Source organism: Bufo bufo, chromosome 4, assembly GCF_905171765.1.
Source record: "Bufo bufo chromosome 4, aBufBuf1.1, whole genome shotgun sequence".
Lineage (NCBI taxonomy): Eukaryota > Metazoa > Chordata > Amphibia > Anura > Bufonidae > Bufo > Bufo bufo.
In genome coordinates this window covers 26,695,608-26,708,503 of record NC_053392.1, presented here as the reverse complement: position 1 = coordinate 26,708,503, position 12,896 = coordinate 26,695,608, and the positions used below count along the sequence as shown (strand labels likewise).

The following is a 12,896-nucleotide window of genomic DNA, read 5'->3' as shown; positions in this document are numbered from 1 at the left end:
AGTACTCACTGTTGGTGCTATTAATTCTGCGGAGCCGGATGAACTGTCCAAAAGGTACCGCATCCTGGACCGCAGCAGGATGAAAACTGGTTTGGTGGAGCAGCGAATTGGTGGCGGTAGACTTGCAGTAGCCAGTAGTGGACAAACTACCATCCACTCTGGTGAGCCGTACATCTAATAAGTCGAGCGAGTCACCACCATATTCATCTGGTTAATGTCATTAAGATGCCGTACGAACAACTGGCACTCCTCTTCGCTGCCCGACCAGACCAGAAACACGTAATCAACATAGCGCAGGAACAAGTGGATGTATCTCAGAAAGGGGTTATCCACGGAGAAGACGTAGGTCTCTTCGAATACCGCCAGGTATAGGTTAGCGAACGTGCACGACATGGGCGTGCCCATCACTGTACCCAATACCTGACGGTACCATTGTCAGTCAAACTGAAATACACTGCTCAAAAAAATAAAGGGAACACTTAAACAACTCAATGTAACTCCAAGTCAATTACACTTTTGTGAAATCAAATTGTCCACTTAGGAAGCAACACTGAGTGACAATCAATTTCACATTTGCCAGAGAACACCAAGATTGGCAAATTCGCCACTGGCGACCTGTGCTCTTCACAGATGAAAGCAGGTTCACACTGAGCACATGTGACAGACGTGACAGAGTCTTGAGACGCCGTGGAGAACGTTCTGCTGCCTGCAACATCCTCCAGCATGACCGGTTTGGCATTGGGTCAGTAATGGTGTGGGGTGGCATTTCTTTGGAGGGCCGCACAGCCCTCCATGTGCTCGCCATAGGTAGCCTGACTGCCATTAGGTACCGAGATGAGATCCTCAGACCCCTTGTGAGACCATATGCTGGTGCGGTTGGCCCTGGGTTCCTCCTAGTCGAAGACAATGCTAGACCTCATGTGGCTGGAGTGTGTCAGCAGTTCCTGCAAGATGAAGGCATTGATGCTATGGACTGGCCCGCCCGTTCCCCAGACCTGAATCCAATTGAGCACATCTGGGACATCATGTCTTGCTCTATCCACCAACATCACGTTGCACCACAGACTGTCCAGGAGTTGGCAGATGCTTTAGTCCAGGTCTGGGAGGAGATCCCTCAGGAGACCGTCCGCCACCTCATCAGGAGCATGCACAGGCGTTGTAGGGGGGTCATACAGGCACGTGGAGGCCACACACACTACTGAGACTCATTTTGACTTGTTTTAAGGACATTAGATCAAAGTTGGATCAGCCTGTAGTGTGTTTTTCCACTTTAATTTTGAGTGTGACTCCAAATCCAGACCTCCATGGGTTGAAAAATTTGATTTCCATTTTTTTATTTTTGTGTGATTTTGTTGTCAGCACATTCAACTATGTAAAGAACAAAGTATTTCAGAAGAATATTTAATTAATTCAGATCTAGGATGTGTTAATTTTGTGTTCCCTTTATTTTTTTGAGCAGTGTACATTGTGGGTAAGTATCAAATCCAGGGCGTCCTGGATGAATTTACAAAAGACGGCACCTTTGTTAGACCGATTCAAGACTACCTCGATGCCCCATAACCCTAAATTATGGGGTATCCTAGTATAGAGGCTTTCAACATCTAAGTACACAAGGCGGAATTTCTCCCGCCACTCAAAGTTATTAACCCTATGGTTTTGCTGCTAATACCACTACTAATACTACTTCTACCACTACTGTTACCCATAGACAGCCAACCTATTGTCTTGTACAGTACGTTCCATGCTATGCTGCTTCTGTTGCTGTTACTATTGCGACCACGTGCCTGTAATACCCTACCCTTTCCACATCCAGATGGCACTGCTCCCAATTAAAAGTGAGAATTTAAAGAGGACCTTTCACCTGGCAAAAAATTGTGAACTAAGTGTCATGATCTGCACAGCTGCGCCCAGGGATCTCACTGCACTTACTATTATCCCTGGGCGACGCTCCATTCTCCTGCTATGCCCTCCGGTATATTCGGTCACTTGGTTAGAGTAGGCGGAGACTTAGGGGACTTAGTTATAGTAGGAGGAGACTGCCCTTGTTCTCCTGGGCATCTCCTTCTCCCAGGCTGTAGGTTTTTTCTCCCAGGCTGTGAGCTCTGCGCTGCGATTATCCAGCACTACAGCCTAGGAGAAGGAGACGCCCAGGAGAACAAGGGCAGTCTCTCCTACTATAACCAAGTGACCGAAGATACTGGAGGGCATAGCAGGAGAACGGAGAGGCGCCCAGGGATAATAGTAAGTGCAGTGAGATCCCTGGGCGCCGCTGTATATATCATGATACTTAGTTCACAATTTTTTTCTCGATGAAAGGTCCTCTTTAAACCACGTATTCTTCTGACAATTAACACTTGTGATTGTTATATGGGTAGCCATTCTGACTTCATTAAGGCCTAAATTTTGGATGCTTGGTCTCCCAACAATCCAGTGTTTTTTTTAATCCCATAACACATGTTATGGGATAAAAAATACATCATCTGCCCCTGATAAGGGACAATTTTTGGAAGTATTGGAATATAAAAAAGCATGAGACATGTGACAAAGTCACTTTGGTTAGTGTAAAAATCCATCCAGAACGTTTTTAAAGAAATTCTGCAAAACTGAACCAAACCAATTTTCAAAAGCGTTGATCATCTGTAACGGGGTGCCGAAGGCACACTTGGTCTCCCATCAGCCGCAGACCTGCTGCTTAGCTTCGGATCTGTGTTTGACCTCGTTCCCAGGGCGGCTTTGCTAGCTGGGAGGCTCCCTGCTCCTAGGTCTGCCTTGAGCGCCGAGCTGATCACTCGGTGCTCGACTGGTTGGTCTGTCGGTCATGTGACGCTGGCCACATCACATGACCCTCACTCCCCACTATACATACAGGCAGCCTGCTGGCCACAGGTTGCCTGTTAATTTAGGTTCCTGGCAGTTGTTGGATACCTGTGTACTTACCTGATCCTGTTCCCTGACGATCCTTTGCCTGCTCCTCCTGTACTGCGCATCCTTCCTGGTATATTGACCTCGGCTTCCACCTGACTATTCTTTGCGGACTCCTTTGGTACTTCTCTACTCTCCTGGTATTTATGACCCCGGCTTCTCCTGACCTTTCTTTGCTTATCCCTCTGTACTGCGTTGTCCTCTTGGTTTTGACCCGGTCCGTTCACTATCCGTTATTTGTCTTGTCTGTCCTTCCCGCACGTATACTAAGTTAGGGACTGCCGTCCAGTTGTCCCCTGTCATCAGGACTCGTGAGGCAAGTAGGCAGGGCCAGGGGTGAGGGTGGAGTGCAGTGGTCACTATCCTCCCACCTGTGTGTGTGTTTACGTGACCGTTACATCATCTCTAATATACACCAAAATATCCAGTGGATAATTCATGGCATCTGGTGAATTGCACTTATCCAGTTTTGATATAAGGATATGCTTTAATACAGCAATGACATCACTATGTTAAGGAAAAATAATTTACTGGTATTAATTGCCTCCATATCCGAAGGAAACGGCTAAAAGTAAATTTGCTCCTCAAATGGATGGGTAAACATCAGATAGAAATATACCAGTGTGAAATGATGGCTATCCTGTATTTCTCATCATTATTGATCTCTTGTTATTTCACTTTTAGCTCAATCAATATATAAGAAGAGTTCATTTTACAACTTCTGGTGGAGATTCCATTCACCTCGATGAGAAAGGAAATTTTCCAGCAAGATTTGATCTGATGAATTACAATGTGTACACTAACAGTACTGTGGGGACACAAACGGTGGGACATCTCCATGAAGACAATGGTCGTCTACAGTTTTCTATAAATGACAGTTCTATAGTATGGGATCCACGATTTTTGATGGTAAATTTTACATAAGATATGTTCTTTATCATAGAGAGCTGTAAATGATTTTTTATGTCAAAACTTTTACTTAAAAATCATTCTCTGCAATGTGATGTAAAGATCGGGTGGTGGTAAGTGGTGGTAATGAACATTGTCCGCCTGTGACTCTTCATTCCAGACACCGCAATCCACCTGTAGTGAGAGTTGTCTCCCAGGATACAGGAAAGTCCCACTGGAAGGAAAACAGAAATGCTGCTACTACTGTGTCCCCTGTGCAGAAGGCGAGATCTCCAACCAGACTGGTGAGGGATGGATAATCATTTGGTCCAAACTATTTGTCTAGCTGTTCAAAAAATCCCCACTTTTCAGTAGAGTAGCCTGTATTGCAGCAGATTGTTTGTTCTGAATTTCCATCTACTTGGTAAGGCCGCTTTCACACAGTGTTTGATCAGTGATTTCCACCAGTGACTAAGCCAAAAGGGTATTAACCCCTTAGGGACCGGGCTCATTTTCACCTTAAGGACCAGGCCATTTTTTGCAAATCTGACCAGTGTCACTTTATGTGGTGATAACTTTAAAACGCTTTGACTTATCCAGGCCATTCTGAGACAGTTTTTTTCGTCACATATTGTACTTCATGACACTGGTAAAATGAAGTTAAAAAAATTCATTTTTATTTATTAAAAAAATACCAAATTTAGCAAAAATTTGTAAAAAATAGCAAATTTCCAAGTTTCAATTTCTCTACTTCTATAATACATAGTAATACCTCCAAAAATAGTTATTACTTTACATTCCCCATATGTCTACTTCATGTTTGGATCATTTTGGGAATTATATTTTATTTTTTGGGGATGTTACAAGGCTTAGAAGTTTAGAAGCAAATCTTGAAATTTTTCAGAAATTTTCAAAAACCCAATTTTCAGGGACCAGTTCAGGTCTGAAGTCACTTTGCGAGGCTTACATAATAGAAACCACCCAAAAATGACCCCATTCTAGAAACTACACCCCTCAAGGTATTCAAAACTGATTTTACAAACGTCGTTAACCCTTTAGGTGTTCCACAAGAATTAATGGAAAATAGAGATATAATTTCAAAATTTCACTTTTTTGGCAGATTTTCCATTTTAATATTTTTTTTTCAGTTACAAAGCAAGGGTTAACAGCCAAACCAAACTTAATATTTATAGCCCTGATTCTGTAGTTTACAGAAACACCCCATATGTGGTCGTAAACCGCTGTACGGGCACACACAGGGCGCAGAAGTAAAGCAATGCCATACGGTTTTTGGAAGGCAGGTTTTGCTGGACTGGTTTTTTTGACACCATTTCCCATTTGAAGCCCCCCTGATGCACCTCTAGAGTAGAAACTCCATAAAAGTGACCCCATCTAAGAAACTACACCCCTCAAGATATTCAAAACTGATTTTACAAATGTCGTTAACCCTTTAGGTGTTTCACAAGAGTTATTCCCAAATGGAGATGTAATTTCAGAATTTAAATTTTTTGCCACATTTTCCATTTTAATCAATTTTTTCCAGTAACAAAGCAAGGGTTAACAGCCAAATAAAACTCAATATTTATTGCCCAGATTCTGTAGTTTACAGAAACACCCCATATGTGGTCGTAAACTGCTGTACGGGCACACGGCAGGGCGCAGAAGGAAAGGAATGCCATACGGTTTTTGGAAGGCAGATTTTGCTGGACTGTTTTTTTTTTTGACACCATGTCCCATTTGAAGCCCCTCTGATGCAACCCTAGAGTAGAAACTCCCAAAAAGTTACCCCATTTTAGAAACTACGGGATAGGGTGGAAGTTTTTTTGGTACTATTTTAGGGAACATATGATTTTTGGTTGCTCTATATTACACTTTTTGTGAGGCAAGGTAACAAGAAATAGCTGTTTTGGCACCGATTTTATTTTTTGTTATTTACAACATTCATCTGACAGGTTAGATCATGTGGTATTTTTATAGACCAGGTTGTCACGGATGCGGCGATACCTAATATGTATACTTTTTTTTTATTTATGTAAGCTTTACACAATGATTTCATTTTTGAAGCAAAAAAAATCATATTTTAGTGTTTCCATAGTCTGAGAGCCATAATTTTTTCAATTTTTGGGCGATTACCTTGGGTAGGGTATGATTTTTGCGGGATGAGATGACGGTTTTATTGGCACTATTTTGGGGTGCGTGTGACTTTTTGATCGCTTGCTATTACACTTTTTGTGATGTAAGGTGACAAAAAATGGCACCGCCCGTCGCCGCAATAGATAAAAGCCGCAAACCGCAGGTCTGAATTGATTTAAATCTGAATTGATTTATTTTTATTTATGTAAGTTTTACACAATGATGTAAGGTGACAAAAAATGGTTTCTTTAGCACAGTTTTAATTTTTTACGGTGTTCATCTTAGGGGTTACGTCATGTGATATGTTTATAGAGCCGGTCGATACGAACGCGGCGATACCTAATATGTATACTCCCCCCCCTCCTATTTTTTACCAATTTTTTTTTTTACTTTATTTGGGGAAAATGACGTTTTTGTTGATTTGTACTTGAAACTTTTAATTTTTGGGGGGAAAACTTTATTTTTTCAACTTTTTTTTTCACTTAATTTTTTGTCCTACTTTGGGACTTGAACTTTTTGGGGTCTAATCCTTTACAATGCATTCCAATACTTCTGTATTGGAATGCTTTGGCTGTACGAGTAATACTGTGTATTACTCACACAGATTCCGGGGCCTGTGAGATCCAGGGGGCTAGATCTCACAGGCTCGTCACCGGAAGGCAGCGCAGATGCCTCAGGAAGGCATCGCGCTGCCTTCCATGCCATCGGGTCCCCCCAAAGCCCCATGGGGACCCGATGGCACCGCCCGTCGCCGCAATAGATAAAGCCGCAAACCGCAGGTCTGAATTGACCTGCGGTTTGCGGCGATCGCCGACATGGGGGGGTCACGGGACCCCCCCCGGGCATTTAGCCGAAGTGCCTGCTCATTGATTTGAGCAGGCACCGGCTTCCGATCACCGCCCGCCGCGTGCCGGTGATTGAAAATACACAGGGCATACCTGTACGCCCTGTGTCCGGAAGAGGTTAAGAGCAGCTCTGACTTTTTTTTTAAGTTCACTCTTAGGCTACTTTCACACCAGCGTTTCTATATTACCATATTGAGATCCATCATAGGGTCTCAATACTGGAAAGAAAAACGCTTCAGTTTTGTATCCATTCATTGTCAATTGGGACAAAACACAACTGAACAGAACGGAATGCTCCTAAATACATTCCGTTCTGTTCTCATACCGGAGAGCAAACCGCAGCATGCTGCCTTTTGCTTTCCATCCTGGGATGCGGAGCAAAATGAATGCATCATGAACCACAATGAAAGTCAATGGGGGACGGATCCGTTTTCTCTGACACAATCGAAAACGGATCCGTCTCCCATTGACTTTCAATGGAGTTCATGACGGATCCGTCTTGGGTATGTTACAGATAAAACAACTGGATCCGTTTATCAGTAGCAGAAGCGTTTTTGCTGAACCCTGCCGGATCCAGCAAAAACGCTAGTGTGAAAGTAGCCTTAGCTTTGACTGAAGAATTCAAATGCAAACAGATCAGTACAGTTGTTAGTATGCAGCGGACTGGCAGTTAACACACAGAATGCACTCACGAAAGTTACAGGTCTCATGGCTGCACAAGTCATTTATATGCCAAAGAGTCTCTTTAGCAATCTTCCATCACTTCACTAGCTGACTCTGACATAAGCATCCAGATTTAGGGTGCATGTGTATATTTTACACAATACAATGCAACCAAAAGGGTGGTCCACTCATGGCAGGCAAACTCTTTTGTACCTGTTTGAACAGGTTGCTGTAGTTCAAGTTCACATGCACAAAATCAACCATAGGATGTGACGATTGTTCTGCAGATGTTCAATCTGCTTAAAAGGGTTATTCAGGCCGTGACGGGGACGAGCCTCCCTAGTGCCTCCCGCGAAAAGGAGAGTTTAAAAACAGTGTAAAATTAACAATAAAAAAACGATTACATAAAACTTACCGCCTCCATTTGCTTACGATGGGCCGGCCGCCGCCATCTTGCTTGAAGATCTCAGCTGAAATCTCGTGCGGCGCGAGATTACATTATCACGCCGGTAATGATGTAATCTCACGCTGCACGGGATTTCGGCTGAGATCTTCAAGCAAGATGGAGGCTGGAGGCCCGTCGCGAGCAAATGGAGGCGGTAAGTTAGAAAAAAAATATTTTTATACTATTTCAGGATAAATCGATTCGCTGACCCGAAGCACGAGGAAATTCGGCTTCTAGGCGAATCGAATTTATCCTGAAATTCGGATCAAATTCCACTTTGTGGGATTCGATTCGCTCATCTCTAATCATAACTGGTTTGGTAATCCTCTCCAAATATAGTGTATGCTTATTTGGAGTAAGGATCCCCCGGAGGACTCATTCACCAGGATTCAACAAGAGTTATATAAGTAAAAGTTGATTACTTACAAAAATAGTTTAGGAAAAGTCTTAGGCTATTGTCCATGCGTGAAATGAATGTTCTTAAAATATCATTGTTGAAGGGTAGGACCTTCTCAGGCTCTATGTGTCTTCATCTTCTTCAGCAACAACCCCCAACAGACGTGAGAGTGAGAAGACGACCCCCTTGTCTGTCTCTGTCAATCAATTATACCATAGATACAGACGTGTCTTACACATGTATGTGCTTCTACATTGTCATACATGGAGATTTCAAATATAGGTCTTGACGTTCCCATACAGACCTTCCATTGCCAAGTGTATTACTATAGATGGTGTCAGTGTGTAGTGTAATACATCCTTTATATTATATATCAATTAATATTATATCACATATTATTTAACAGGGTGCCAGGGAGCGAGGTAATTATAATCTATATGAAGGGCCCAAGCATTGGGGTGAATGATTTATACTTTGGATAACCCCTTTAAATGTGTATCCAGGCATGGGAGGCTAACCCCTAGATACTAGTGATGAGCGGCAGGGGTCATATTCGAATTCGCAATATTTCGCGAATATTTTGTAGAATATTCGTCAAATATTCGCAAATTCGAATATTCGTTATATTCTAAGATTTTTTTACTCGAAAAATCGGCAAGATAATGATCGTGTAATATGCGAATTTTCGTCATGCGAATTTTAGTAATGCGATTTTTTTCAACTTACAACTATTAGACAAAGAAGATTATAGCACTATATTAGCTAAATTGCTCTATATTCGGTTTCTTTTCCTGAATATTTGCTATATTGCTATAACTTTGTTATTCGTAATATTCTAATACAAGGATATATAGAGCAATATAGTGAATATTCGAAAAAAAAAAGAATTTAGAGCAATTTAGCTAATATAGTGCTATAATCTTCTTTGTCTAATAGTTGTAAGTTAAAAAAAATCTCAATAAAAATTTGAAAATTCGCAAACAACACTACTCCTAAAGTCAAATATACTGCAGCCTTCTCAGTGGCCCACAAGCTAGAAGTAGGGAGGGATCATGTGTACTGATTAAAAAAAAAAACGAATATTCGAAATTCCGAATATATATCACTATATTCGAAATATTCGCAAATTTTAGAAGTACCTATATTCGCGATAAAAATTTGAAATTCGAATATTCGTGATCAACACTACTAGATACTGTACATGTGCCATTCCTGGCCCAGGACAGGCTGTTAGTATTACACTGTTGCATCTGTTCGGGTTGGTGTCCAGACTAAGACTGACTAGAATATTTTTTCTTCTTCTAGATATATATATATTTATTAGTGACATCGGCTCTATCTAGAGGTGGCTGTGAATATGGCCAAATAATACCTTCTGCAGATACAGTACATACAGTAAAAGCATATACAGTCTGGTAAACCTTCTATTCACACTTTGCGGTGTAATAAGAGTCCGGAGCAGGATGCTGCAAAAACCCGACCATGTGGCTGAACTCATAGATGACGGAGATTTATCTGTAATATGACAACAGTTTTGCAAAGCTTTAAGACTACAATAAAAATGCTTGCTAATTTGAAATCTTGTTCACACTTAAACTTTATTGCAATTCATAATGTTCATGTTTGATTGTATTGTTTAAGCCATTTAACCTCTTCCTGACCTCCGCCTTACATGTACAGTGGAAATCGGGTGTTTAAGAATAGCGCCCACTGCTGTTATAAACAGCAGTTACCAGTCTGTGGCATGGTCTAATAGGCAGACACTGATGTCAGGACTGGGGGACTATGTTAGGTGCCCCAGTTACCATGCTAATGCATTAACACCCTGTGAACATATTCGAAAGTAGACAGAGGAAAGGTCCTCTCACTGTCAACTACTTGAACATAGAGAGTAAAAGCATTTTTATTATTTATAATACCTTTCTTAATACCTAATAAAAAAAATAACTCAGATTTTCCTTTTAACTTTTATTTTGTAGTTGATGAATTACACACATTTCCAATATCTTATTTTCTTTTATTCAGATATGGAGAGATGCTCGGAGTGTCCTGAAGACCAGTGGTCTAATGAGAGAAGAGACACCTGTATCCCGCGACCACTTGACTTCCTGTCATATGAAGATACATTGGGATTATCTCTCATTATTATCAATCTCTTCTTCTGTTCTGTGACGGTCGTTGTGTTGGGGATATTTATAAAGCACAAGAACACTTCAATTGTGAAAGCCAATAACCAGAACCTGAGCTATATCCTGCTCCTGTCTCTGCTCTTCTCATTTCTATGTCCTCTCTTATTCATTGGACGTCCCACAAGGATGTCATGTCTACTACGACAGGTTACTTTTGGGATTATTTTTAGTCTTTCAGTTTCTTCCATTTTAGCTAAAACAGTCACTGTAGTCTTGGCTTTTCGTGCCATCCAACCAGGCAGGACACTGAGGCAGTGGTTGGGGAGACATCTGGCCACATCATTACTCATTACTGGTACAATAGGAGAGGTTGTGATCTGTGTCTTCTGGTTGTGTTTTTCTCCACCATTCCCAGATTATAACACTGAGATAGAGGTTGGAAAGATAATCTTACAATGTAATGAGGGATCTGCCAATGCTTTTTACTTGTCCATTGGCTACATTGGATTCCTGTCCATGTTGAGCTTTATTGTAGCCTTCTTGGCCAGGAAACTTCCAGACATCTTCAATGAGACCCAGTACATCACCTTCAGCATGCTGGTCTTCTGCAGTGTGTGGATCTCCTTCATCCCGGCCTACCTCAGCACCAAGGGGAAATACATGGTGGCTGTGGAGATCTTCTCTATCTCATCTTCCAGTGCTGGACTTCTGGGCTGTATCTTCATTCCCAAATGTTACATTATTTTAATGAGACCAGAAATGAACATAAAGTCCAATCTAATTTTTATGAAACAATAAAAGAGCATTATGATCATAGAATTAGCCAGTCTTCCTTCCTTGCCTTTATCTTCTGTGACCAGAGTCATTGCTCTAGCTTTTCTCTATCATATCACTTTAATTACGGTTTAGTCATAAATTAAGAACAGAAAGTTTTCTATCACTCAAAATACCACACTGGAACCAACGGTTCCTACATTCAAGAACTCAATGGACTTTCCAATAGTTAAGATATTTGCCTCGTGTTAAAGCCAACCATTTAATTTACATATAAAACAAGTTTCATTTAATAAATTGCTTACACTTCACTGTGTCAGAAAGCATGTTGAAGTTTCTATATGTTGTTCAATACTTGAAAGCAAATTCTTTCTTTCAAGTATCATTTTATTGAGTCTTCAAATGACATATTCACATTCTTAACAGGAAAACAGAATACTTACCCGGTGCCCTCTTTCTCATCTTTTCAGCTGCAGATCCCCCATTTCCTGTGCAACATTTCTGCCACTCAAGATGGTTGCACCACTTCTCAGACTACCTAATTGTACATTTGGTCGTCTCAGACACTTTCTGCTGCCCTCGGATTGGGCATCACCACCCTAATGAGACATAAGAGGAGTTCAGGATCTGCAGCTGAAAGAATGAACAGAAGGTCTCCAGGTCATCAAGTGTTCTGTTGGTTTCCCACTTAATGTGATTTTTTTTCTTGAACTGGAGGCTCAAGGGGGGGCAAAGGAAGAATTTATCATAGGTCTGCGTTTTACGCTGGTCTAAGATATCCCCTGCACTGCTGGAGGATGCACCTAAATATATATATATATATATATATATATATATGGAGCTGAGTGAGGAATAATTTTTTGCAGGATGATCTGTAGCTTTTATTGATACCATTTTGCAGTGTGTATGATTTTTTTTATCACACATTACATTTTTATTCAGAAGTGAAACAATGTTTTTTATGTTACCCCACTCACTGTGTATAGGGTTGCCACCTTGCCCAACAAAAAATACCATCCAAGTTAAGCCACACCCTAAATGGGGTGTGGTTGTGGGTGCATGGCTTAACACAGGGTGTTATGTCATAATGTGGCTCCCAGTATTAATAATGCTCCCATTAGTGCCCCCCACAGTAATATTAATGCCTCCATTAGCGCCCCCAGAATGGATGATGCCTCCCATTATTGCCCCCAGCGATTTTAATGCCTTCATTAGTGCCCCCTACAAATAATAATATCCCCATTAGTGGCCCTAGTAATATTAATGCATCCATTAGTGCCCCAGAATTAATAATGTCCCCATTAGCACCCCCCAGAATTAATAATGCCCACATTAGGGCTTCCCAGTAATATTAATGCCCCATTAGCACAACAGAATTAATAAGGCCCCCATTAGCACCCTTAGAATTAATAATGCCATTAGCGCCCCCCAGAAATAGTGACCCCATTAGCACCCACCTAGATTTAATAATGCCACCATTAGCGCCCCCCAGAACTAAGTGACCCCATTAGCACCTTCCTAGAAGTAATAATGCCCCTATTAGCACCCCCAGAATTAATAATGCCACTGTTAGCGCCCCCCAAAATAATAGTGACTCCATTAGCACCCCCCTAGAATAATGCCCCTATTAGCACCCCCAGAATTTATAATGCCACCATTAGCGCCCCCCAGAATTAATAATGCCCCCATTAGTGCCCCCC

General features: G+C 41.5%; 1 protein-coding gene across 1 annotated transcript; it reads left to right on the top strand.

The window, feature by feature from the left end:
- Nucleotides 1-225: 225 nt before the first annotated feature.
- LOC120998918 (vomeronasal type-2 receptor 26-like) lies at nt 226-11,220 on the top strand. The gene is made up of 3 exons (XM_040429797.1): nt 226-366; nt 3,992-4,115; nt 10,319-11,220. The coding sequence occupies exons 1-3, from the start codon at nt 226-228 to the stop codon at nt 11,218-11,220; spliced, it is 1,167 nt and encodes a 388-aa protein (XP_040285731.1).
- Nucleotides 11,221-12,896: the final 1,676 nt, after the last annotated feature.

Bases quoted from the DNA above. Each gene is read 5' to 3' on its own strand.
- LOC120998918 (XM_040429797.1), top strand. From the start codon at position 226: ATGCCGTACGAACAACTGGCACTCCTCTTCGCTGCCCGACCAGACCAG. The intron at 367-3,991 runs GTATAGGTTAGC...TCTTCATTCCAG, and splicing joins GTCTCTTCGAATACCGCCAG to ACACCGCAATCCACCTGTAG. The intron at 4,116-10,318 runs GTGAGGGATGGA...TCTTTTATTCAG, and splicing joins CGAGATCTCCAACCAGACTG to ATATGGAGAGATGCTCGGAG.